Source organism: Exophiala bonariae (genome assembly GCF_035927105.1).
Source record: "Exophiala bonariae strain CCFEE 5792 chromosome Unknown scaffold_9, whole genome shotgun sequence".
In the NCBI taxonomy this organism is placed as follows: Eukaryota; Fungi; Ascomycota; class Eurotiomycetes; order Chaetothyriales; family Herpotrichiellaceae; genus Exophiala; species Exophiala bonariae.
In genome coordinates, this window is record NW_027042484.1 from 241,416 (window position 1) to 268,138 (window position 26,723).

The 26,723-nt window shown below is 50.5% G+C and overlaps 8 protein-coding genes across 8 annotated transcripts; 4 read left to right on the plus strand and 4 right to left on the minus strand.

The window, feature by feature from the left end:
• Positions 1-194: 194 nt before the first annotated feature.
• LTR84_012923 (uncharacterized protein) lies at positions 195-2,141 on the plus strand (the record flags this gene model as incomplete). Its single annotated transcript, XM_064856429.1, has 1 exon — positions 195-2,141. One exon carries the CDS (start codon positions 195-197, stop codon positions 2,139-2,141), a length of 1,947 nt encoding a protein of 648 aa, XP_064707605.1.
• Positions 2,142-5,025: 2,884 nt separating this feature from the next.
• Positions 5,026-5,850, plus strand: LTR84_012924 (uncharacterized protein; the record flags this gene model as incomplete). Its single annotated transcript, XM_064856430.1, has 1 exon — positions 5,026-5,850. One exon carries the CDS (start codon positions 5,026-5,028, stop codon positions 5,848-5,850), a length of 825 nt encoding a protein of 274 aa, XP_064707606.1.
• Positions 5,851-6,989: 1,139 nt separating this feature from the next.
• On the minus strand, positions 6,990-8,753 carry LTR84_012925 (uncharacterized protein; the record flags this gene model as incomplete). The annotated part of the gene is made up of 2 exons (XM_064856431.1): positions 6,990-7,697; positions 7,752-8,753. The coding sequence occupies 2 exons, from the start codon at positions 8,751-8,753 to the stop codon at positions 6,990-6,992; spliced, it is 1,710 nt and encodes a 569-aa protein (XP_064707607.1).
• A 281-nt stretch (positions 8,754-9,034) lies between these two features.
• Positions 9,035-10,793, plus strand: LTR84_012926 (uncharacterized protein; the record flags this gene model as incomplete). Its single annotated transcript, XM_064856432.1, has 2 exons — positions 9,035-10,534; positions 10,584-10,793. The coding sequence occupies 2 exons, from the start codon at positions 9,035-9,037 to the stop codon at positions 10,791-10,793; spliced, it is 1,710 nt and encodes a 569-aa protein (XP_064707608.1).
• A 374-nt stretch (positions 10,794-11,167) lies between these two features.
• Positions 11,168-14,260, plus strand: LTR84_012927 (uncharacterized protein; the record flags this gene model as incomplete). The annotated part of the gene is made up of 1 exon (XM_064856433.1): positions 11,168-14,260. The coding sequence occupies one exon, from the start codon at positions 11,168-11,170 to the stop codon at positions 14,258-14,260; it is 3,093 nt and encodes a 1,030-aa protein (XP_064707609.1).
• Positions 14,261-15,129: 869 nt separating this feature from the next.
• On the minus strand, positions 15,130-16,553 carry LTR84_012928 (uncharacterized protein; the record flags this gene model as incomplete). Its single annotated transcript, XM_064856434.1, has 2 exons — positions 15,130-16,460; positions 16,508-16,553. The coding sequence occupies 2 exons, from the start codon at positions 16,551-16,553 to the stop codon at positions 15,130-15,132; spliced, it is 1,377 nt and encodes a 458-aa protein (XP_064707610.1).
• Positions 16,554-17,541: 988 nt separating this feature from the next.
• On the minus strand, positions 17,542-20,131 carry LTR84_012929 (uncharacterized protein; the record flags this gene model as incomplete). The annotated part of the gene is made up of 2 exons (XM_064856435.1): positions 17,542-19,417; positions 19,554-20,131. The coding sequence occupies 2 exons, from the start codon at positions 20,129-20,131 to the stop codon at positions 17,542-17,544; spliced, it is 2,454 nt and encodes an 817-aa protein (XP_064707611.1).
• Positions 20,132-22,180: 2,049 nt separating this feature from the next.
• On the minus strand, positions 22,181-26,296 carry LTR84_012930 (uncharacterized protein; the record flags this gene model as incomplete). The annotated part of the gene is made up of 3 exons (XM_064856436.1): positions 22,181-22,207; positions 22,267-25,334; positions 25,399-26,296. The coding sequence occupies 3 exons, from the start codon at positions 26,294-26,296 to the stop codon at positions 22,181-22,183; spliced, it is 3,993 nt and encodes a 1,330-aa protein (XP_064707612.1).
• Between the last annotated feature and the right edge of the window lie 427 nt (positions 26,297-26,723).

Consider the following 26,723-nt stretch of genomic DNA (forward strand, 5'->3'; position numbering starts at 1 on the left):
TTGCCAGCCAGATTTATTTACCCCACTAACTTGGACTCACATACAATTCATCAACCCAAGAACAATTAAATTATTTCCACCACCCAACCACGCTCTTGCGCAGCCTCTCTGTCATATTGGCATTCTTCTGATCTCTCTCAAGGGTATGGACTGATTCATCTCATCGTAAACCCCCCTACAACCTTCCACGCGGCATGGCCGCTTCGTCTTTGTCTGCGCTTCTGAAGAAGTCCACCCTCGACGATCATGAACAATTATTAGCAGCAAGCAATAAGGCTCTCAAGGCTTCAAGTACCGATTCCGAAGCGCAGCTTGTCAAAGTAGTCGCACTCCTCAAACTTGATCGATACGAGGAGGCGGTCCAATTCATTCAGGGTGCGGGAGACTCGTTTCAAAAAGAGGTGCAACTAGAATATGCATATGCCCTCTACAAAACCGGCCAGTTGGAAGAAGCGGCTACCCTTGCTGCTAAGTCTCAGAGACCTGGTGCTCAGCATGTCGAAGCTCAGGCACGATACCGCCTTGAAGATGCTCTGCGCACCTCCGACCTCTACAAGCGCATCCGCAGTCAATCCTCCGATTCAGAGGACTACGACCTACGAGTCAACCAAGGGGCCATCGATGCACAAGCACAGTGGTTAGGTGTTGCGGATCCAAGAACCATATCGAGACCAAGCAGGGAGGATCTGGAAGCCTTTGAGACTACATACAATGCTGCTTGTGGCAGCATTGCAAGAGGAGAACTAGCACAAGCCGAGATCCTGCTGAAGCGGGCAAAAGGACTGTGCAAGCACTCGGAAGACTTGTCAGAAACACAGAAGCAAGATGAGCTGCTGCCGATCACAGTCCAACAGATTTATGTTCTACTATCACTGGGGAAGACCGCCGATGCTGAAAGTCTTGTCAAGGAAATCAGCATTGAAAATGCCTCGGATTTGTCGACAAGAAAGATTGGCCAAAACAACATTCTACTAGCCTCTTCAATGGACAATCCTTTTGCTGCTCACAAAGCATTCAACTCTGTCAAAGAAGTACCACAAGATGATCGCCTTTTTTCCTACCAAAGTATTCCCTTGGAATCTAATAAGGCAGCCCTAGACCTTCAAAGCTTCAAATACGATGGCATCATCTCATCCACCTCTAAAATTATCAGCAAGCATCCAGCACCGACTTTATCAACCCCGGTAGTGCTAGCATCACAGTTCAATGCCTCAGCGCATGCCAAGGATAGCACGGGAAGGGAAGCCATCAAGAAAATACTACCTGAATTGAAGAAGCGACCAAGCGACGTGGGCCTGGTCATCACCCTGGCTCAACTATACGTCTTGGTTGGAGACAACACGTCCGCCGTCGAACTGGTACAAACCTTTTTCCAAAACCTGGAAAAATCTGGAGCAGGAAATGGTCAAGACATTAGATTTCATCCTGTTCTTACAAGCTTATATATCAGCTTACTCAGAACACGGGGTCAGAAATCACAGATCAAGCAAGAGCTTGCCAAAGCCGCGGCGCACTGGCGGACCAAGTCCGACCCAGCAGTTGGGCTACTCACAGCAGCTGGAGTATCACTTCTCGAGTCCCAGAATGAGGAAGATATTAAGGCGGCTGGTGAGATATTTGAGAAACTCCGAGAGCAGCTCCCAGAAGATAAAGCGACCATAGCGGGATATGTAGCATCTCATGCCCACGGCGATTCCGAAGCCATCAAGGTGGATGCGGACAACCTGACCCCGACATCTGAACTCATTCGGAACATTGATGTCGATGCTCTAGAAAAGACGGGCATTCCACAGTCATCAAATGCGCTCGCCATTGCACAATTGACTCGGACCAAGAAACGGGGCGCTGCAGATGGCACGAGCTCCAAACCCAAACGAGTTCGCAAATCCAAACTGCCCAAAGATTTCGATGCAACCAAGAAAGTCGACCCCGAGAGATGGCTTCCACTCAAGGACCGTAGTTACTATCGGCCGCCTAAGGGCAAGAAGAAAGGTAAGCGTGGGGGCGATGATAAAACTCAAGGCGGTGTGGTCAATGAAGATCTCAACATTGATGCAAAGCCTTCTGCCGGCGTCGTCACTAGTGGTACTGGGGGTGGAGGAGGCGGCAACAAGAAGAAGAAAGGCAAGGGGAAGAAGTGATATTGGACTTTTTATGCTGGCCGCATCTCGATGACAGTTATCGAGATTCGAGACTGGTGGTCGGTCAGGGTCGACCAAGGCAGTTCGAGGCATCATTCGGTAGATCTCAGTAACCGCGTGCATTATGAGGAAAGCCCTGACATTCGCGGACCGACGGGCCATCGCACATCACACCTACCATGGCATCAGACTGCTTCTTTACGGCTAATGGAAAAGCAAGTGAACCACATACGTGTCTGAGACCATTGACAGACTAACTAATGTCACCTGCGAGACAAGCCTGGATCCTGCATCCCGTCTGCATTCTGCAAAGCTACAGCTGCTGTAGCTCATGTACTACTGTCATTGATGTTGAAGATTGAACAAACCATTTCTGTATCGAGTCTCATTAGCGCGACAGGCAATAAAGTCCAATGCATTCCAGGGCGGCCCGGAAGAATAGCATCACTTGGCCCCGTTCAGGTACCCGACCTCATGCATGCAGGCCTTTGAATTATCGGGGACTAATTGACTACTCGTAAGTTTACTACACGCATGCGTTAGGGATCATTGGGATTGTGACAGCTTTGGGGTCGAAGCACCGAAGATCAATTGCTTAAGATTGATTTTTCTCTCTCTTTCTTCTGCACAGACCAAGATCGGCTGACAGGTTGGTTTAGAAAGCTAGGTAGGTGGGATTCTGAGACACGTCAAGAAAAGGTTTACCAGGGAAAAGAAAATGGGTTTCAAGGCCCAACCCTTACGAGTCTTTAGGTACGGAGTACGATTTGCTGTGCAAGAATCCACAGATCCGGATATCCGCATCTCCTGAGATATGGCTCGGGAATCATTTTCTCTCTCCTCTCAAGACTCGATTACCGAGGCCGTGGTTAGGGGACGGGATGATGAAATAGATTGGCGGGAAGTCGCGGGAGAAGATTCAATAATGGCTTCCTGAAGCCTGAAGAGCGGCCGAAGGTACCTAAGACGGGGACAGTACGAGATACCTGAGTGGCGAGCGGCTCTAACTAAGCCTTTAACTATTTAGGTAAAGACACCTCGGTTGGTTGTTATCTCTTGGGGGGCACGGCCCCTAAACTCTCAATTAAAGCCTCAGGGTTATAATGGGTACCTGCCTTAGGACCAGCCCCGAGTGAACCACAGACCTCGTTGGATTCTCCGAGTTCAATACGCACATCGCAGCACAGACCTAAAAAAAAGAAAAGGGCTTCGTTGACGAGCTCCTCGAGTCCTCAGGCTTTCCTCGCATCTTTGGTTTCCACTGCTGGTCCCCGGAGAGCTGAACCCTGCACCTCCTGGTTACCACGTTGCACGGTGATGGCGCATGTCAGTGGGTCACGCCCGGGCCCGTGGCTGTCACGTCTATCAATCAATGCACTGCAATGCTCGAGTCGTCTGGTGCTGTGTCCTCCTTGTCGATGCCCCCATCAACAGTCTTATTGTCACTTGACTTGACATCCACCGAATCAATTGTGTACCCATCCCATTCTTCGGAGCTCTCAACAGGGAGCCCAGGCAGCATCCGTGCCAACTGAGACCTGCCTAGGTCGGCCATTGTCACTGACATTTTTCATTTCTGCATCTCCCGAGTATTCGTGCTCCATGGTGCAGCTCAACCGTTGAATCAGTCGCTGCATTCCTTCAACCGGAGATGCAGGTCGCCTCTCACTTGTTCTGGCTTCTGACTTTTGTGTAGCCACACCCGACAAGGCCAGGAACTAGGCGCAAAGTGACAGTGGTCCATGCTCATTGCTCATTGCTCATGGTCCATGTACCTCGTACCCTCGTCCTGCGTAAGCTCAGCCCAGACCACCTGGCACCGACAAGTCCATGGAATTGATTCCCTGGCTCGCTTCCGTGCGTCATGCCAATGCCTCTGGAATCCTCACCAAGTGGCTTCTTTGGCTTCCGACCGTCCACCCGCCGCTCCCAAAGCCCTGGTTCTGCTGATATTGCCCGGCTGTGATGAAATGCCATCTCTCTCGTCCCATTGGACATGCCAGACCTATTCCTACACATTGTGGCAACTTGTCGGCAGACACCATATCCATCCTCACCACCTCCTCCTCTAGCATGGTTCTTTTTCCACTTCAGCTTGTGACTAACACACTGAGTACACTGTACACCGTGCAACTCGCCCGCCTGTTGGACGCTTCCTTCAAAGGCTAGTCTTGTAAGTTATCGCCCCAGACCAAGGGAGTGAGCACACGGCTTCCCAAATCGACCAGCCCTCACACCGACCTCTCACTGGGCACACCACTCCTGGAACACTATCCCATTTATTGCTATTGGCACTTTGGCCACATCCACCCATCCCAATATCCTCATGCCCACCCTCACAATAAATACTAAGTAGTCCATGCGACCCTTTGTGGCCTCACAAGAAAAGCTCGGATGATTCCCTGCCTCAGGCTCCTCACCTCTTGTCCTCTTAGTCCTGGCTTAAAACTTGACATGCTCCTTCGAAGCTTCCGAGTCCGAGTCTGTCTCCTCGAATGCACCTGTCACCTGTCCCTGTCTTTGTCTCATCCTGCATTTTCGTTGTTCTGCTTCCTAGCCAACGTGTTTGACAGCCGTTGAGATCCTGTCGTGCTATCCGACTTATATCATATACACCTCGGCTACCTCGTCATTCTTTTAATCGAAAGCATTTCCAGACTTTGGCACGATTGAAAACGCGACCGGGTGATCATCTCCACTATCGCACAAGAGCCAGAACTATCCCCGTTTGAATGTACACTTCGCTCATTCAGCAATCTTCCCGACCCCAGAGCTCATAACCTATCACACTCCTTTCCTCCAGACACTACCGTGTTCTATTTTTCTCTCTTTCTTCCTTCAAGGAAATCCATCTGTGGAGCTGGTGGTGTTCAGCTTGCCAGAGATGGAGCTCGCATGCTCAGACTATACAGCCATCAACGTGGGCACGAATTTCGAACAACCCGAAGATATCACCGAATACTTCTCACTACAAGCTCCCCCGAACACAAACATATGGCGCAAACCATCGGCATGTGACGACACTACAGCGCCCATGGTCTTAAAACGCCTCCATCAATCATTCATCCTCGCCGAAGTCACCGTATCAGCCGACTTTGCCATGGAGTACGATCAAGCCGGACTGGTCATCTTCGCGGGCTCTTTATCAGACTCTTCGATATCAAGATCGCCCATCACACGCCGGAGCCCACGGTACTTGAGGGGCGGAAATATCCCCGGCCCAGGTATTCCCGCACCAGGAAAATGGGCCAAAGCCGGACTCGAATTCACCGGGGGAGATCTACACGCCGCGTCCGTGGTCGCCATATCACCTTCAGGTGCTGACTGGTCATCGTCAGCGCGCATGCCATCCCCCTCAACGACATTCGACCCATACTCTCTAACATCGCAATCCCTCCGCATCAAATTCGAGCGCGTGGACGAATCCCTGTGGATCTGGTATCAGATTCCCAACTTGACTTCATTCACATCCTCAGAGCAGTCAGATCACCACGCCGGCCCGGGCTACGGTCGCGGCCGGAGTCCCGAAGACGTCGGCTCCGGCTGGACCAAGATGCGCGAGGTCATGGGCTTCTTCGGCGGCGTCGAGCAGAAGGGCAACGTCTGGGTCGGCTGCTATGCGTCCCGCCCCATGAATTTCGAACCGAGTAATCGCTGGGAAGAGGTCGACCAGCTCGTGGCCGAGTTTGAGGATCTCGATATCTTATAACAGTCTGGGCATCGCTTCGAGTAAAAACGGCGTTTGTCACGATGCTGAGCTGTCAGAATGGATCGGCAAATTGAGGCCCAAGAAGCTGCTTGGCTTTCGACAGGCCATTTTTGGTTCCTCGTGTCGGGCGAAAATGGCGAAGAGGGGCGACTGCGAAGAACGAGGAAAGAACGAAGAACTCGTTGGATTAATATACATTTATGCGCACAAGTGAGTGCTGTCCTAGACACGAGACACAACACCGGAAAAATTTGGAGCGAGCTCCGGGGCTAACAAATAACCCTTGAAAAACATGGGAAGTGCATCATGTCACCGGGCTACTGGGCACTGGTGCATGCGCCTGACGCTAAACAGGAGTGCGATGAGGCTGGCACTCAACCGTTACCCTGAGAGAACGCGAGACGATGGGGAGGAAAAGGAGGCGGGTGCATACAATCAATGTGACCTGGAACAGGACAGGATGGAACAGGATATGGATATGGATATGGTTTTGGATGTGGCCATAGCCATGGATGTAGGGGGCAAAAAGACCTCGAATTGTTATCTGCTTCTTTTGCTCTCCTGTGAAACCAAACTAGAGAGCTTTACATAATTTCCACTTGGATGATTTCTCAACTAAACTAAGTAGCTTCCTTCTAGATACATATATATATTCTGTACCTGCTACTCTTAAACTTCTTATGCGGCCTGGAATAATGCGAACGGGAAATACACAAGGAGCTCGCACAAGTGAATACGATGCGCCGTGGTTGAGCGATATGATATTGTTCGCAGCTCACTAAGTAGCTAATAGGCCGAGAATAGAAACACACACGGCCGTTGGTTTCAGGTGTCGTTGATCTGAGTGGGCGATTTCGACCAATGTCACTATTAGGGTATGATATTTCACCATAGTGAATGAGTCGTGCCATGACAGGCTATGGCGACATAAACATCATACAGGAAAATGAAGAGATGCGCAAGAGGCGGAACGGGGTTCTCAAGCCCCTTCGAGGTGCTCTGGGTCTCCGACATTTTTGTTGTGAAGGGACGGATGTCTTCGCTGGCTGGGAGCGGCTTGTAGACATAGCCGCATTATCCCAGTGTGTGTTGGTGCCCCAGCAAGGACAGACCGGGACGAGGCGATGATTGTCTCGTTATCAGTGCGCTTCGCGAACTCTCTGTCCGTTGGTGATACCAGGCTTCTTGATGGTCAAGTTCACACCATGTCCCTGTGCCCAAGGTTTGATATCGCCGGAGACAGCGTTGCAGTTCGTCAGCTGCACTTTCTTCAATCTGCTACGTGGAGCCTTGATCAAATCCATAATAAACACGCCAGTGATCGCCGCGGCACCCAGAGTCAGGTCTTCAAGCTCAGGTAGATGGGTGGTGAAAATGCCGCTATGGTTGTCCTTGAGCCATTGGCACCCGTCGAGTTTCAGCAGCCGCAGCTTCCTCGCAGAACCCGAGCCGAGGAGCTGTAGCACGGTATCGGCATGCTCTGGGTTGACAGAGAGACGAAGCTCGGATAATTTGGTGTCCCCTGGCGCTGGCATCAGGCTCGCTGCCAGATATTCAGGCCAGTGCTTCTCCAGTACAAGATCAAGCGATGTCAAGTTGGTCAAGCTTGTGAAGGATTCTTCAGGTGGGTGTGCGGTATTTGCCATCAAGCCTTGGTCTCCTAATCGCAGATCTTGGAGCATCACGGGTAAGTATATACGGCTAACTCTCCACTGCATCTCTCTCAAGTGTAAGATCTTAAGAAGTGCCATCTTTCTCAGATCGATGGCTAGACCGTGAATCGGCACCACGGTAACACCGCGAAGAGAAAGCTCCTCGAGATTAGGCATGGTTTCCAGGGTTGATGACTGGGCAATTGTGAGCATTCAATCATTGATTAGCTCAAGAGAAGCATAACTCACAGTCATTTGAGAAATGACACCATTTTTTGAGGGGTCGTGCAAGACAAGTCTGCGGAGTGCAGGGCAATTCAGATCCTTGTCGGTCAGAGCAGCATGACTTTGTAGATTGTGAACGGACAATGCCTCAAGCCTAGGGCAGTCTCGCAGAACCGTTCGAACATGCTCAATTCCAAAGCCCTTACCATCAAACGCAGATAGACCACTCAGCACGAGGCTTTTGAGATTGTACTTGGACCAAGGAAGGTTACGAAGTGGATAGGAATTCAGTTTCAGCTCCAAATGGCTCAGTTCTCGGAGGCTCGTGGTTACCTGCAGATGTTTGATGATGAAGGCCTCCCCTGATTTGTCCATTTCAGTTGCGGTTATGGATTTGGCAACCCTGAGCTTCCGGAGCGATGCGCGAAGCATGTGGGCACTGACAGGTTTGTTTGCGGCCCCATAATCAATCGTATCTATGATAGGCCGCAAGCCACAGAAGAGCTTATTCCAAGGTCGGGAGACACGGGTCATACCAACAACTTCTCTGTATGTAAGGTAGCTGAGAATGAATTCAACCGTTTCGAGTGGCAGAGCAAGCATTGGATCATTAGCCTTAGTAAAGACCACATCTTTTTTGAGTTGGCTTTCGACCTTGGCGAGCTGTTTCTGGAGTGACGGAAAAGCGCGATGCGTGCTAGAAACACGTTTCAATCCTTGCTTGTACCAATTGATCGCAGCATTTTGGTTGCCTAGAAGCCGTTCAATTTGACCACATCTAAGGTAACCTCGGCCATCCTTTTGATCACTGCGAACCATCGATTTGGCGTCCTTGAAAGCGAGGTCCAGGAATTCCATGTTGAGATAGACGGCGACTCGGTGGTCAAGGATGTTGACATAATCTTCTTTGCAGTTTTTACGACTCACTTGCAGTGCTGTTTTGAGCGCGGCCAACGCTACATCGTATTTCTTGTCTTTGACTGCAGTCTGGCAGTCCAAAAGACATGCCGACAGGGTCTTGAGCATCTTGCTCTCCAAAGAGTGCCAGTTGATTCGCACCGTACCTGATGCTTGTGAGTTTGTCATAAGTCGCGCTTCAAAGACCACCTGAACGGTCACTGAGGCGCGTTCAGAAGAGGCCAAGACTGATATCCAAATGAGGCTAGCCTTGCGTACCGGCGGGGCTGATATCCTCCGGCTTGGCGATATTCTATTGGGTCTCGACTGCGCATGTTTATCTCTAACTTGTTCGAGAGGATCGACTTCCCATTCAACATTTCACAACCACGGCGGATATTGCACTCAAGATGGAGTCGCAAAGCTTGGAGAGGGCTTCACAGTATCTCAATAACCTGTTGCTGGCTCGTGCCTTACTGTCCAATGGCAAACCCATCGACTTTGCCACCCCTGGGCAGGATGGCCAATCTACCACTGCCACCATGTCCCGCGTCATTAACCTAGTTCATGATCTGATTTTACGACGCGACCAAGATGCGGAGCAAAGAGACTTCCTGACCACAAGCATAAAGACTGCTCGAGCCGAAGAAAATGAGCGCGTTCTGGACCTGCAACGCCTACAAGATAAGAACATGGATTTGGCTCGACAAACTGCGGCGGCTGAAGCGCAACAAAGGACATTGAAAGAGGCTGCCCGCAAGGCCGAATCTCAAGCCAAAGAGCTAAGGGACCAAATGCTGAAGATGAAATCCACACTCGATCAAGTGCGGGCCAAATGTTTGAGCGATGTACGGAAGCGCGATGTCGAACTCGATAAACTCAAAACGCACCTGGCAAACATGCAGCGTGGAAAGAAAGATGCTTCTGGTATGAAAATCAACGCCATAAACTTTCAGCCTGAGATCAAAGGCAGAGAACAAAGAAATGGTCGTGACGTAACCCATACAGAATGGGGTCTGGAAAAGGAAACCAACGACTTACTTGCTGCTTTGTTAAATGAGACGAGCGACGAGAATGTGTCCTTGAGGAAGATTGTCATCAACACAATGGATACTCTGAAAGATCTCACTGACCTAGAGCAATTATGTGATAACTCCAAGGATGAAGAAGAGGACGGCATTGGAATACCTGGACAATATCGAAAATCAAGGCGCGAGGCAGCAGAGGCGGCCAAGGACCCCTCACTTGTGCCAGTTGACAAGCTTCGTGAACAGATGGATCTCATCCTCCAACACTGTCAGTCAATCCTGAAAGACCCATCATTTGTACCTATTGAAGAGGTGCAGCTTCGTGATGAGGAGATTGTCAAGCTCAGAGCCGGTTGGGAGAAAATGGCCAATAGATGGAAGGAAGCAGTTACCATGATGGACAACTGGCGCAGACACAAGCTTGAAGAAGGGGAAGTTATGCCAGGACACGCTTTATCGCGACTAGAATTCGGTCGAAGCGTCGCGACTCTACCGAATGGTCAACCAATTTTCTCTGATGACGATGAGTTGTCGCAAGTACTTTACGAACACAGCCATCTCGAAATTGTAGAGGAGGTGACAGAAGCTAGCATCAACCAAGCACATACAGCAGAAAGGGACGTGGAATCAGATCTCGAACTTCCGCCAGAACCAGCCTCAAAGAGACGCAGTTCGGTCTCTCGTCGGACTGGCATCATGGGAAAGGCAGTTCGTCCACTACAACCAATTGACATCAATGGCAATCGATCTCCAAAACGGATGGATGTTGGAGAGATCTCATCGAGGATTAGTGCAGATTCTGGTATCGGCAGTCTGGATGGGGGCTTTTTGGATGAGAACGACGTCTCTAACAACAAACCTCAATCTCGAATTCCGCGACAGGTCAGTCTTCAAAACTATCTTTAACAATGGACATCTCTAACATTCATAGGCCAAGCGACGTGTCGATCCTGTTCTGAGTGTTCCAGAAAAGCTGGCCGCTGTTGAGGCTGAAGCTGCAGAGGCTCAGAGACTGGAAGGGGGCAGTCCCGGGTCAAAAAAGCGCAAACATGAGCATGTGCCACGATCAAGGAGAAGGGGAGGTAGGAGAAGAAGTACGCTCAGCCCAGAAGAACTTGCGGAATTGATGGGTATCGAATGAGAGCCTTGAGTGCACAGCTGTCGGTTGGGCCTGGTTCATATGAGACCGGCACGCTTTCCAGCTACTCGAACAGATATACAATGCAGAGAAATGGAGACGGTAACAGCAGCAAATGCCTACCTAAGTACATTGGGGTACATTATGGCTCTAATATAACGGAACAATGATAATGCGAAGAACCTGTGGATGACTCAGCAGGAATCCATATTATTCGCGTCTGCGGGAAACAAGTGAACGCGCCCAAAAATTGTAGTGACTTGAGATCAGAACCAGATACCCATGCCCACGCATCCATTTCTCGCTGATCTAAAGGTCGATTCAATTCAATGAGCATGTCGACATAACCATATAAGCAACCATTTTCGACCGTCATCATGAGTCGCTTCACTGCCGATTACTCCTCCAGCATCAACTCTACTCCCGGCAGAGATCCTCCTTCGCAACAGCGCAACAATCAATTCTTCTCTTCCAATCCTTCCCAGTACCCCAGTACCACGCCTATCGCTCCTCCACCTTCACAGATCTTCGGCAGTTCAGGTCTCGGGACCGGTGTCTCCAAGCTGCAGTTCTCCCAACCCTCCAAATCCAGTCGTTCTGGTCAACCAACTAGTCGACCTTTCCACACTTCCTTCGGTACCTCCCAAGCTTCAGAATACACTGAACAAGATGACGAGGAATATTCTGACGGACTCATGGAAGAAGATGAGGAAGACCAGAATCACCAGACTAGGCCAAACCCGCCCGCTTTCCAGTCTGTGAATAACCCATCCATGCGCTCTCTTATGAAGTTCAGCACAAACAGCAGTAAACAATCTAGGAATGGGCCTCATCGACGCTCACTTCGGGTCTCCAGACTATCTGCGCTCCCACAAAAGGGCGATGAGTCTATAGTCATCAATCTCGCGCGAGATCTGGGTTCACGGTCGGCACCAGCACCTCTAACCGAGCCCGACGAGGCCATCATGCAGACTGAAAATGTATTACGATCGCTCGAAGATCAGCTTCAGTACTTGAAGAACAGCAATGATGTTCAGGAGATTGTCGCTGCCGCATCCCGTCATCTGCTCGCCCAATGGCAGCGTTTCGCGGCGGCCGAACGACCTACTTTCGAAACTCCTGATGTCGGCCCTCCCACAACCGCCTCTCTCATGTCAAAGGCCAACTATTTGGTATCTCTGCTTCTGATTCTCCGACATCCACCACGATCAGCGGATGGTGACTTGACTCCAACACCCAAGATCCTGCTAGACTGGTTAGATCACTACCATGTCTCCTACGATGAACTATTTCACAGTGTTGCTTCACACGACTCAAACTGCACCGCGAGTCCTATCTTCTGGGGCGCAATACAAAGTTTTATCTTGCGAGGAAAACTACAATTTGTCATGCAATTGTTTGCAGACGCCGATTTCAAATACGCCGCATCTGCAGTTGATGATGGAAGTGAGACACCAGGGTACAAAGGCGCACAATTGCAATCTATTCAGAGTGTCATCTATCGAACGCGCGTCCTATTAAACTCCTGCCCAGCCATTCAGAATGGTGACTGGAATGTCGCTGGGGTGGAATGGGATCTATTCCGTACCCAGGTCGAGGCTGAGCTCGAGGCTCTAGATGATCTTGCGGCCAACCACGATGATGACGATGACGACGCCTCTTTTGAAGCTGAGAGCTTTGGTATCCGAAAACCTGGCAATAATCTCCTGACCAAGCTTGGTCGTCAGTCAACTTCCACCATTCCGTGGTCCATCTTCACAGGGTTGAAGATTGTTTATAACATCTTACTTGGCAGTGCCGAGGAAATTGTTGCCCAGTCTCAAGACTGGCTCGAGGCGGTGACGTCGCTGACAATTTGGTGGGACGGAAATGCAGAGGCGGCGGTAGCCCAATGGAGTTTCGATGTCAGTCGCGCCAACAACCTGGCTGATGATGAGGAAGATAACGACATCAATCCATACTTGAATCGACTGAGAGGGGCTTTTCTATCCGTCACCTCCCCAGATATCAAGAATAGCTCCCTTAGGATGAACACAATGTCTCCAGTGGAAGTTGGTCTCGGGAGCATCCTACAGGGTAACGTAACTGGAGCTCTGATCATACTGCGGACACTATCTCAATGTATTGCGGCTTCAGTGGCTGAAATTGGGGCGCAGGCCGGTTGGCTGGAGCACGAGAGTCAAGTTCGACCTGCAGGATTGAATGAGGATGATCTAATGGTCCTGAGCTATGGTGCACCAAAACATGGTGTTAGCAAGGATGACCTTATGTTGGGATATGCCGAGGCCTTGTTTGACAAGCCCGAGCTAGCTGTTCACGAGGAGGTACCTGTGGAGGGGTGGGAAGTCGCCCTCTCGGTGGTGAGCAGACTTGATGATAGAGAGGCAATGCACAACGCCGTCAGCAACTTCATCGATAATCTCGATGTCGTTTCCCAGGATCGTGCGGAGAAACTTGCAGAGCTATGCTCAGGGTTAGGCCTTAAGGAGGAAGCCCGAAAAGTATCCGATCGATTTGGCGACTACCTCGTCAACAACACCACGGAATATGGTACCGCCTTGCTGTGCTATGCCAGAAGTCATTCATCCAACAAGGTTCGCCAACTCATCGATTTGCTCATTAGCTATTCATTGGTCCAATCACGAGCATACCCTCCAGACGATGAAATCGACGATGGACTTCAAAGTTTGGTGGAAAATCCACGCACGGCGCTTGCAGATATTGCAGAATTCGATGGTGATGCGGCCGAAATATTACAGTTCTACCTCGTCGGCTACGCCTGTCTCCGACGATTCTACTCACTGCGAGACGAGGGAACAGGGCCGCAGAAATCGACGAATTCATCCGGGCTCAGACCTCTGGCACGTCGAAGAGCAGCCTCCAAAGCTCTCGTAACAGCCATCAATAGCGCCGCAGACAGTATCTACGGAGGTCTCTACGATCCCGAACGCCAATCCGCCATCCAAGTCGATGGACTGCTCACGCTTCTGGGCGAAGCCACCGCTCTCCTCTCCACGAGCAGCACCAATACCTATAGCAACTCACCCGCCTTCACCGCCCCACAGATCTACGAACTCCTCGCCGCCATCGAGGATCTCTCGACGGTCTCGTCGCGCGTCTACGACGCCACGGAAGAGTGCCTACAGGCCGCACTCCGCAACTTCCACGGCTCGCAGCCACCCAGCCCGCACGCGATGCTCAAGAAAAGCATGTCGTCGGGCACGGCCGGCACGAACTCGAACTTCAGCTTCAGCATGATGGGCAGCGAGATGATCAACACGAGCGCGAGCTCGAGCGGCGTGTTGGTTGGGAAGCCTGGTGGTAAAGCAAGTGGAACCACGGATGGACATACAAGGGGCTGGGACTGGCGCGCGAACTTCAAGGACAAAGGGAGCGATGGGCGCGATGTGGTCAGGGCGCTGCGGGTCGGCCTGGCCGCCGAGCTGAGTCTCGCGGAGCTGGATGAATGAGATGAGAAGAGAAAAGAAGACAATGCGGGTTGTGGCGTAAGACTGACTTGTTTGTGTAACTAGCTGTGTAGATCTTGGAGGAGCACACTACACTGCTGAGATGGACATGGACATGGATATGATACATGGATCTTCCTGCAGTGCACGGCTAGGTCACTTAGTAAGGGGACGACCATCCATCCATCCATCCCCGTGACGTCCCTCTGAATTGGGATGGGCAATAATGAATGATAACACTCTTGTGACGACGACCATAGGAAGCGATAAAGACACTTGATCGTCGCGTTGGGGATTCACCTCAGATCGGGATATCACTTCACGTCGTTCGTGCTGTTCTGCATCTTCTGGGAGTGCTCTGTAATGATTTCTCGTTACATAGGTATTGTCCCCGATGTGCAATTACAGCGGAAACACTGTCGCCCTCTGGGCAGGAAGCGGAGTTTTATCCACAGTCATCAAATCAACTGTGTGCCTTCAATCATTTCACGCTCTAGACATTTACTCATAGACTACTCGAGCGTTGAAGTTTGGCGAACCGCGCTCGTTTATCATGTCTCACGAAACTCACGGTATCTCGAAGAGCTGGCAGGAAATGTACTCGTATGTTCGTAACCAAGATTCAAATTTTTTTCATGCTGACCGGGATAAAGTCCCCACAGTCAGCATGTTGCTCACGCTCAATAAATGCATGTAATCTAAAAAGAGGTGTTCTCCGCTCAGCGTCGAATACTGGACGCCATGAGACCGGAGATTCACTGCTTGATGCAATTCCCTTTCGCCAAATCCGGGTCCTCAATCTGACCTCCAGACGTAAACAAACGCTCAAGAATCTCTGACAACAATGAAAAATCCACAGGCCGTTCAGGCGTCTAGCGGTACACCGGTGGAGGTTGGTTGTTCTGGTAGCTGGCGAGAGGAATTCCTCCTTGGCCATATGAAGGCATAGATGGGCTCTGAGGACCATATGGAGTTGGGCCACCCATGTTTCCCTCACGGAAATTCTGTGCAGCCGGGGTGTTCATAGTACCCTTGCGCATCTTTCTTCGGCGAGTGAAGAATAGTACGGTGCAAACGAAGATGATCATAAGCAGAGCGGCAACTGCAAAGATGATGGCGCCACGGTTGTTACCCGCGAAACGAAATCCCACGATACAGTTGGATAAGCCCATGGACATGGTGACAGGTCCAGTAATCCGATGACCAAGCATGATGGCGGCAGGCTTTCCAGTGCGTCTGAACATTACGTGACCAGTCATGCCAATTCCCCATGCCAGGAGTCCTACGCCGAGGACGATGAAGCCGATAATTTGATGGGGATGAGTGAGATTGGGTTCCTTGACGTTTGTTAGTCCTGTATTCATGATCATGATAGTGTATAAACTGTAACTCACAATGTCGTCTCTCTTGCTGATAGCAACGCCCACGCCGGTACCAATGAAGACCAAAAGCAGGGCGAATGACTGAACAGCCCAATGCAACCAGACCTTCTCGAACACTCGCAGTAAGACCAAACCGGCAGGGAAAATGACAAGGAAGGCAGCACCCATCAAAAATCCATGGAAAGCAATGCCATGACGAGGACCACTACCATCACCACCTCTGCTGCCAGGTCCAATAGTGTCTACATTGTCGGAGGATGCATCGACAACGGGAACGCCTGCATCACCAGTTGCGGCTTTGAAATCGAGGTTGAAAACTCCGCGCCTCGAATGCTCCTGAATTCTAGCATCCAAAGCATTGCTTTTGATCTCTCCAGCCTCGCCAACTGCCCAAAGCATGGATTGAGAGTCGCTCAGGACATCGGCACTTCCACCACTCCAGGATCGACAATTTGAGCATTTGGCATTGACGACATAGGTATCGTTGATTATACCACTGCCGCTCAAGAGGGTGATTTTGACATCGTCGGTGGGTGTGGGAGCCGAATGGCCAGAGCCAATACGAGGACTTAAGGTGACATTTTTGCCATCTTCAGAGGCATGTGCAATGAACATGAGAGCACCTCTCATCTGGCTCCCAATTCCAAAGGCGGCGTAGGAATTGCCCGCAGGAGAAGAGAAGTGGAAATATAGTTCATTGGAATTGCCTGAAGGGACATTGATGGCAACGGTGAAATTGGCATTGGAGTCAGAATTGCCGCCAGGTCGGAGGACAGCAGAACTTGAGGGAACGACGGCCTGCGTTGTGAGGAGGAGAGACGCTATGGTTGGTTAGTAGGACCATGACCTGCTGCGACGGTGGACTTACCAAAGAGAGACAGGCACAGGGCCTTTGAGGGGAAAAGGGACAGCATGAGATCGGTCTATGGTTCAAAAACAGATACTGGACAATAGCCAAAAGGGGGCCTAGGATGAGAGGGTATGTGATTATATGCCAGGGAACTCGTATGTAAATAAGGAACGAAAGAGGATGAAGTGAAGTGGGTAGAGTAAGAAATAATGTACTCGGTATGCAAGTAAGAACAGAAGAAAGATGGGGAAGGGCCTGAGCAGTAGTGAGGGAGGAAGTCGTCAGCCAAAGCCTAGACCAAGTGCAGGCAGGAGCGAAGAAAAGCTACGACGATGAGATGTTACGAATAGCATACGAGAGAGATGTTTATTGCTCTGGAGTCTGGACGTTTCAGCTGTGCTTCATGAGACAGCGCGTTCTTGGGCGATGCGAGAGCCCTGAAGATCTAAGATTACTTAGCGCGTGGCTAGGAGATGCTGCAGAAGGCGCGGCGGGATCAACGGGGGGCTGACCCAGTCATTCCTGCCTCAAAATGGTCAAATACACCCCGGATGATTGGTCTTGCCGGTGAATCGCTCCTTCCTTCAGCCACTGGAGTGGGCATCAAACATTCTCACCGAGTCACGGCCACCGAAAGGGGGCGCCCCAGGAAAAGGCTTGTTTCCTTCTAGGCATGGCTCGGCATGGGACAGCACCCCTGCGTCAGCCGCAAATAGGCGGTTCCTGCACTTGCTCCGCCTATCATTGAGGTCACTTGCAGCGCTTACACGGCCACCTATCATCTGGAGGGGATTAGTGGGCTTGGTGACCGGTGCAAAAATAGCACTTCTCTTCGCCTAGACAGGACAATTACGGTTACAGCGATCAATTCCTCCGAGTACTCGTAGTCCGCAGAGGATTACCATCCTTCTCCACGAAAACAGAACCAGTAATCTCACTGCATGCCTGGGAGAGTCCATTACTAGTATACTACTACAATAACAACACCAATGCTTCTTTCACCGCCGCGCTGCGCCTTTCGGGAGATGGCCAACCAATTATTGACATCCCAACTAAAACCATTCCTCCTGCATGTTCATAAAATATTTCTGAAACGACTGAGGTCCAATAGTGTCGGCCAGTGACGACGACCAACCATAATTCAACAAGTCGCTATTCGGTAGCGATCCAGAATCGCCTGTTCCCGTGGCGGGTGACGCGTTCTGCTCCATCGCTGATACTCCTGTAACACTTCTCATACCAGCATCTGCGCTGGTATATGCAGCCGGAAGAACGTTGTCGACATTGGTTCCAGCAGTCACATTGACAGGTAGTATACTATCCGTACCCGTCTGTCGCTGTGTCGGATCAATCGAGCCATCAAAGTATGGCTGGACGTCCAGGTCCATGCCAAAAGCTTCCAATGTCGTAGTGATCGCATTCTCCGGGTAATCATGCATGAACCTTTCCATGGGTGTCGCAGACGAGAGATCGGTGAACAAGGCATCCTTGGGACGGGCCAGCTTTACCAGTTGCTCGGTCCGCTTCGCCCTCGCTTTGGTCATCAGTTGCCTCAACGGTTTCCACAGCATTCCGCGTTGCAACCGATGTGGCTTCTCTTTCTTCTCATCATAGACTGACTCGACCGCTAACCACGCTCGGTCGACATCAGGACCGGGCGGTCGCACGCACAATTCCGACAGTGCAAATGCTACCGACTGCCATTGCATATATGTTTGAAACAACCAACCCCACTTGGCCGTGTTCTCATTGCTGATGAGCAAGTGTGAAAATTCAATAACCTCGACCGACGTGATGAACAATCGTTCCCGTGTCGCAGGCGACAACGCCGAACGTTGAGAGTTTGCAATAAATGATCGAGGATGATGGAGTGTCAGCCAGATTTTGGCCAGAATGAGCCTCGCCACCGTCGCCGTCACCCAATATATCGGAATGCTCATGTCGCAATGACGAAGATACTTCTCCTCCAATTCGCGATGGCAATCGTCGATCAATTTCTCTTTCTCCTCCAGCGTCAAATCCGGACCTCTCCCCGGCCAACTCGGTTGACCGAAGAAATTCTCGCGCGCAAATTTGCCCAACTCGAATCTGATCAGACAGAAAGTCATTTCTGTGGCCCCAACCCTCTCCTTGGGCCACTCCTTCATTCCCGGGTAAATGTCTTCATCGTTCACGTTTGACGGAATCTTGGTGTCGTAGAATTGCTCCGTGAAAGTGGGATCGGTCCCATGGTCCTCGGCCGATCGACTGTCCAAGAGCGAGATGTGCCACCACAGCCGCCTCCTCATCTCAGTGTCGAACGGGTTCAGGTCAAAATTGCTTCCGTCACGATGTATCCCAAGGGCCTGTGCCAGATGAATGACCAACCCACCAAGCGACCAGATCACCCTCGAGTCATCACAGTGCCGAACAAAGACGAGGAAAAAGCAAAATGCCTGCAGACATATCAAACTATTGCTGTTCAAGAAGTTTGCACGAGCGAGTGCTTGCTCCGTGGCGAATCGATACTTCTTTAATAACAGATCCTTGGGCTCGTCCAGTAGCTGTAGACATTGATCGTCGGTGAGGCTGACCACGGCGCCGAAATAAATCGAGAACAACAACGCCTCGGCCGGCTTCGACACACGATCCAGGTTGCTAGCGGCATTCATGAGAATCATCCGCGCCGTCGGTCGATGGAGTATCCGCACGACCGGATCGACGTTTTCTTTGAAAACCTCCCAGAGAATAAACGTCTGACTCGGCGTGGGATGCAACGATCGCAAATTCACCTTCGTCGACGAATAGCCAAAGATGAAAGCCTGATGACTGGCTGGATCCGGCTCCGGCGACAATGTCAAGTCTTCTTCATCCTCACTTCCAGAAGTCTCAAGCAAGTCGCGCATTTCCGTGATCTGATAAGTCAAGTCGTCAGTGACCGTCTCGATCCTAGGACCCCGTAGGTAGGTAGGTAGGGAGGGAGGGAGGAATAGAAGAACGCCCAAACCAAACAAAATGCCCAAAAAACAAACATAACATACTTACCTCATCACTCATCGCCGTCCAAAACGTATTACTCACATACCGACTGCGATCGTCACTAATGACCAACCGACCCAGCTGCTTCTCCACGGACCCGGAATGCCTCCTCGACTCGTCACGATCGCTGACAGGCGACTCACCACTAGCGGCACGAGACTGCTGTTCACCAAACCTGGCCCTAACGTCCTTCGAGCTCATTAACCCCGCCAACCCAGCGTCGCCATCAATGCCAGCCCCCGCGCCGAGATTGTTGACCACGCCCTCCAGCCTCCTCAGGCGAGACAGCAACTCGGCGTCGGGCGGTTTACGCGATTTTCGCGGCGCGCGACCAGGGCCTGGGAAGATGCATTCGACGCCAGCTTTCACGCAGTTGGCGCATGGGTCGTGTTTGTTGCAGCGCACTTTGCGGCGTCGGCAGGTTGTGCAGCTTCGAGGATTGAGATGTGGTGCTGCTGGTATGGATGTTGTTGTTGTTGATGCTGGGTCTGTTGTGGTTGTGGTTGTGGTCGGATTGGTGGTTGCTGTTGATGTTGATGGGAGAGGCTGAGTGCGTCCTTCATTTATCTGCATGGGCGATGCCGACGATGATGGACGTGCTAGAGTCGATAGCGGCGGGGTCATGTCTTCGAATTTTGATATATTCGTGAGCCCATCCATTCTTACGATAGGCGCTGGATGAATGGACTGAGTACCCGGGATGTGTAGATATCCAGCACCGAGGATGAATCAGCAGATAAGATATCAAGCAATCAATGCATGTTCAAGTCTGTGATTTGCCGAGCTGGACTGTCTGGTATCAGAGAGCCACCAGTTAGTGAGCCAGAAGGCCGCAAGAACGTAGATGTTGTCCACGACGCAACGAAGCCGTTGAAATTAAGCTGCAGGAAATGAAAACCATAAAGTCTTGGGTCGCGGCGCAACAGAGTACGAGTACGAGATTCACTGTGGTGGAGATGGGAATTCGTTAAAACAAAGCAAGTAGGTGGACTCGAAGTTAAGGTAAGCAAAAGGCCAAGCCATATGGCAGTTTAGTCATGAAAGGGACGGAAGGACTTCCATTCCCTACTCCTAGGTAGGTATCCATGTAAGAAGGCTCGACTGGGCAGTGGGCACGCTGCTGAGTAAACTGGTCTGGAACGAGTGGTACACTCCAAAGGAACAAGAATGGGTCGGTAACTACTACTACATACCATCGTAGGTACTACCCACCGAATGTACTCGTACTACCCTCTATCGCTCACATTACCATCTAGTAAACATTGGCCCCTCCAGACCCAGAAGTACATGACATGTCACAGGGACCTCCCTCGTTCTCGCCCGAGTGCGGAATGGCCTTTTGAGCCCAAGCACGAAGGGAGGGGGACGCGAGATGCTGGGAGTGAAGATTCCCACCACGAGGTCTTTGAGGGCAACAAAAACACTCAACGACGTCATCGAGTTAGTCTAGCTGCTGCCCTCTATATCTTCAATTGGACGCTACCCTTGGCCCCCCTTACAGACCTAGGCAAATTACCTGTCTACCTAACTAGAGTAGGTACATGTGGTGGTCGGTCGTACGAGTGAATATCCCAAACCAGAGAGCCCCGGGACACGGATCGCGGATCTCAATTTCGCGTCGTTGTCCCTTTCCACCAGCGGGGCCTCGTAAATATCTTGGAAGGAGAGGGTGCAAATGGACAGTCCTCGGGCCCGAGTCAAATGAATGACACATTCGACCGAAACTGAAAAGCCACGTGTAATAATCACAGGCGCTTTATTGTCTAGTATCAGTATCAGTTTCAGTGCCAGTATCACATCAGAGTAAGTACTACACGAGTCTCCATCCTAACTAACTCGTGACTCACATACCTGAGAGCCTCAACGTACGTTGTGGATTGATGATGTACGAGCCCAGTCCGATCCGAGCTGTCGTACAGGCGAGCAGCAAGTACACAACTGAGCTTAAAACCCGCCCGTGAGCGAGCGAGCGAGCGAGCGGTGAGCACAATCAAAACCAAACTCCACAACCGCTCTACACAATACCAAGTAAGTCGTACCTAGGTAGGTGGACGAGAGAAACCGTGAAACAGGATCGAAAATCGATTATCATTCATTCAATCTCCACTGCAAGGCCTCAAGATCACAGAGATGCCACCCGCTGCACTGCCCTTGGGCTCTCCTCACACATACGTGCCCTCCCACTTGCCTTTGCGTGCGCATCGACATTGGATCCAAAAGAAAAGTAATTTCGTTCATAGTAAAAGGAGCTTAAAAATTACAGAGAAAGAGGCCCGCCCATCCAGACCCATCAACATCGAAGATCATGGGTTCCAGAGCATTGGCCATCCTAAACCTCCCAACTCGGAGCGCTTGTGGCACATAAAATCAAAGTCCTAATGGCAGCAAGTGATCTGGCTCCGGGGCCGGGTATTGCCAGCGGTGCTCAAACAAGAGTATAGAAGAACTCTTTCCAAAAACGCTCACAAACAAGGCCTGATGCCAGAAAAACTCAAAAGACTCCAAACCAGGAAAATCATGAGAGTGGCTCGAACCCACTGTTCGGCATACAACACCTTCACTCCCACAATATCAGAGTCCGATGAGCGCGTGATCTTGTAACGTCACTGAGTCATGTCTAATGGTCGATTCGACACAATCATGGCTGAGATTCGTTTGCCCTCAACCTTGCTACTACTGGCTGTGAGATCGTAATAGTAACTATAGTGTCTCAGGTTAGCTTTGGATTCTCATCAACCTGGCGACCATGTCAAACTTACACTATTAATTCCGATCATTGGATCAGGTTGTCCATCATTGGCTACCGAAGGACTTTCTGCACTGCCGTGAACCACTGGTCCAGACGTGGTTATCGACCGTTCTGCAAATTGTGGCCGGGGCGGAGAAGCTGGGTTGGTATCTTCCTCGTTGACTGGAAGCTGTAGCGGTACTGGTTCGCCACCAATCGATTTTTCTCGCGCCTGCTTGTTGAACATTGCAGTCACTCCATCGGATGCTACCCGGAGGATCGTTTGCATTAACAAGTTCTGCTTCAGAGGCTTCGAGAGATATTCGTCCATTTGTGCTTGGATACACTTCTCTCGATCACCCAACATGGCATGGGCTGTGAGTGCTACGATCGGCGTTCGACTGAGTCCGGTTTCCCGTTCATATTGTCGGATCTCTCGTGTAGCTTCAAATCCTCCCATGACCGGCATCTGCACATCCATCAACACCACATCGAATCGATTGTCCTTGATGGCATTGAATGCTTCCAAGCCATTTCCAACCACCGTCACAACATGATTATATTTTTCGAGGATTTTGATTGCCACTTTTTGATTGACTTCATTGTCCTCGGCCAATAATATGTTGAATGACTTTTTGTAGTCTTTGATGATCGGTGTCGATCGACCTTCCAGAGCAGGAATCATACAATTGCCAAGGTCGATGAGTTGGCATGGAGTGGTCATGTATGAGGCAATGCCCAAGTCTAGAACCGTTTTGAGGCTAATAGATACTGTTGGATTCAAGAGAACCATCGGCATGTATTTGAACTTCTCAAATTGTCGCAGTGTCTGCGCCGTTTGAAGCTCATCAATGACAATCACATCGTACCCACCATCAATGGATTTCGCTCTTTTGTCACTAACTGGATCGGGTACATCAGCGACGTCTTTGACCACAAGACACTGAAGACCGAGGCCTTCCATCAATTTGGGAACATGCTCGAAAAAGCTTGAGGAACCCTTGTCGACAACCAGAACCTTGTGTGCCCGGAAAGGGTAGAGCTGGGAACTGATAACCGCAATGTCTTCCGTTGCATATTTCACGATGCAGGAGAAGTGAAATTCACTTCCGCGTCCAAAACTTGAGGTGACCCAAACTGCTCCACCCATAAGATTGACCAAACGTTTCGAAATGGACAGACCTAGACCAGTGCCGCCGAACTTCCTTGTCGTTGATCCATCGGCTTGCTGGAAGGTGTCGAAGATCAAGTCCAGCTTGTCAGATTGAATACCAATACCGGTATCCGAAACAACGAACTCGAAAGGAAACTCGTCTGGCGCACAGGTCGATATCAGATCCTTGGATTTCTTGATTGTGACCTTCACTTCACCTTGATTGGTGAATTTGATGGCGTTTCCGACCAGGTTCAAAAGGATCTGCCTCAGTCGGAATGGGTCACCAACCACATAATCCGGCACCGAATTGTCAATTTCAAACGCAAGATCCAGAGATTTCTCGTTCGCCTTGACTGCCAAAGACTTTAGAGCGTTGAAAACAGTTCCCCTGATGGTATAAGGTATCGCTTCAATCGCCATACGGTTGGCCTCGATCTTTGAAATGTCGAGAATATCGTCAATGATCGTCAACAGGCTGTTAGCGAGGTTGTGTACAGTGTTGAGCATCTCACGAGAATGAGGCTTGAGTTCGTCAGTATCCAAGGTCAGTTGAGTCATTCCGATGATACCATTCATTGGAGTTCTGATCTCGTGTGACATGTTGGCTAGGAATTCCGACTTGGTCTGGTTGGCCAATTCGGCAGCTTCTCGAGCCGCAGTATTTCGTTGTATACTGTCCCGTAGATTGGATATCATCTGATTGAGTTTTCGTTTCAGCTCGTCCATTTCGCCCATGGCATTGACGCTGATCAATTTAGAGAAGTCACCCTCGGTGGCTGCATCTGTGATTTCGCCAAACGCTCGAACTTGGGCAGTCAAGTTTTCAGCCATGGTATTGACATCCTCGGTGATTTCCTTCCAACGACCACTCACATCGTGGACATTTGCCTGCCCACCCATCACTCCATTGACACCCACATCCCTTGCAACTCGTCGTAGTTCGTGTGCGAATGTGGCTAAACGGTCAACCATATTGTTGATGGTTACCTTGAGTGTGAGGACTTCTCCTTGTGCCTTTACATCAATCTTCTTGTCCAGATTTCCGGCCGCAATAGCTTGGGTGACATCGGAGATGCTGCGGACTTGGGCTGTCAAATTGGATGCCATGGTGTTGACGTTGTCGGTGAGATCGCGCCATTTACCTTGAACATTGTCGACTTTTGCCTGCCCACCCAGCGTGCCATCTGTGCCGACTTCTCGTGCGACTTTGCTGACCTCAAATGCAAAGGTGTTCAGCCTGTCGACCATTGAATTGATCGTCACTTTGAGGTCCAGGATTTCTCCTTGGACATCAGCTGTGACCTTCTTTGACAAATCTCCATTGGCTACAGCAGTGGTCACTGCGGCGATTTCTCGTACTTGTGTGGTCAAATTCATGGCCATGCCATTCACGTTCTCTGTCAAGTCTTTCCAGACACCTTCAACATCATGGACGGTTGCCTGACCTCCGAGAACACCGTTCGTTCCGACTTCTTTCGCCAAATAGGTGACTTCCTGCGCAAATTGTTGTAATTGGTCGACCATGTTGTTGATGGTGATTTTCAATTGTAGAATTTCGCCTTTACAGCTGGCCGTGACCTTCCTGGTCAAATCACCCTTTGCGACAGCGGTGGTGACGGTGGCAATATCTCTGACCTGCGTAGTCAAGTTGTCTGCCATGGCGTTGACACTTTTGGTCAAATCATTCCATGTGCCCTGCACTCCATCGATCTGAGCTTGTCCTCCGAGTACACCTTCGGTACCTACATCAGTAGCAACTCGTGTGACCTCTGTGGCAAACGTCCTTAATTGGTCGACCATGGTGTTGATAGTATGCTGAAGTTCAAATATCTCACCACCAGCCCGACTTTGGACTTTCTGACTCAAATCGCCACAGGCAACGGCCTTTGTGACAATGGCAATTTCTCTGACCTGATCGGTCAAGTTGGCTGCCATAATATTCACTATATCACGATTAGCTTCCGGTAGAAATATCTTGGAATAGATTCCATGTCTTGATGCACATACCGTTTTCGGTCAATTCTTTCCAAACACCATGCACGCCCGAGATTTGAGCCTGACCGCCCAAGATGCCTTCCGTTCCGACTTCTCGGGCAACTCGGGAGACTTCACTACCAAAAACTTCCAGCTGATCCATCATGGTATTTATGGTCATTTTAAAGGTGGCAATCTCTTCGTCCATTTCCGTGGCCTGGATTTGTACACGCTTGGACAAATCGCCATTGGCCACTTGTGTGATGATGTCGCCGATTTCTCGTAGAGCCTTTTGGAAGGCCTCATTTGCTTGTTGATGCTTCCGAAGTTCGCGCTCGAGAAGGGAAACGTCTTCATTTTCTACGCGCATGAAAGCTTGTTTGGCCTGTTCCTCTGAATTTCTCAAGCCGCGACTGATCTCTGTGATTGTTTCTCTCTGCGACCTGATCTGATCTGCTTGCTTTTCAACATGTTCGCGAAGGACACCGATATCTTCCTCGCTGACGGTTCGACCTGGTTCTGAGGAGACGACGGTTTCGCGGGCAGCCAGGAGATTGTTGACTCGTTTCGAATGGGTGGAATTCGAGTGCTGTCTTTCGGAGGCAGCTAAGGGGGAATCAGTGTACGGCTCTCCAAAAGGACTGCGAGTATCGTTGGGACGTGATGATGGCGAAGCAGGACTTTGAAATTCACCTGGAGTATCGGGAAGTGAGCGGCTGACAATATCAGCTCTCGACTCTAAATAGTTGATACGTCGAGCAAGTGCGGCAATTTCGGCTTCGAATTCATCCTTTGTAGAAGAGGTTTCGCCGGGGAGAATCAAGGGCGGTAACTTGAGACCATTGGTAAAGGAGGGATTTGTAGTCGAGCCTTTGGCTAAGCCGCGTATAATAGCGGTGGCAGCAGCCAATGTCTCATCGGAACGAGGCATGGCCGCCAACGAGGGAATCTCTATGGATGATTGTTGCTCTTCATGGGCTGCGGTAGGGAGGGAGGTGTGACGGTTGCAGGTTTTGTGCCAATTGGATGGAGAACCTTGCTGCGTCCAATGGCAGCGGATGCAAAAAGGGCGTAGAGCCACGTTTGACGTGGGGAAGAATGTAATAAAGAATGGCGATTAAGAGTCAAGAGGAGTATTAGGATATAGATGTTGGCGGTCTAGGTATTGGTAGGTGGTAGGTGAGGTGGTAGTAGCGTTGTACTGTAGATGTGAGGAACGTAGAGGCAAAAGTTGGTAGTGTACTAGTGGTAGTGTAGTGGTAGTGAAGGCGCGGTGACGACAATTGGAACAATTTCCGGGGGGAGTGTTGGTAGGTAGTTGGTGAGTTCGGCTTGGGCAAGAACCACGAAGACTCGGT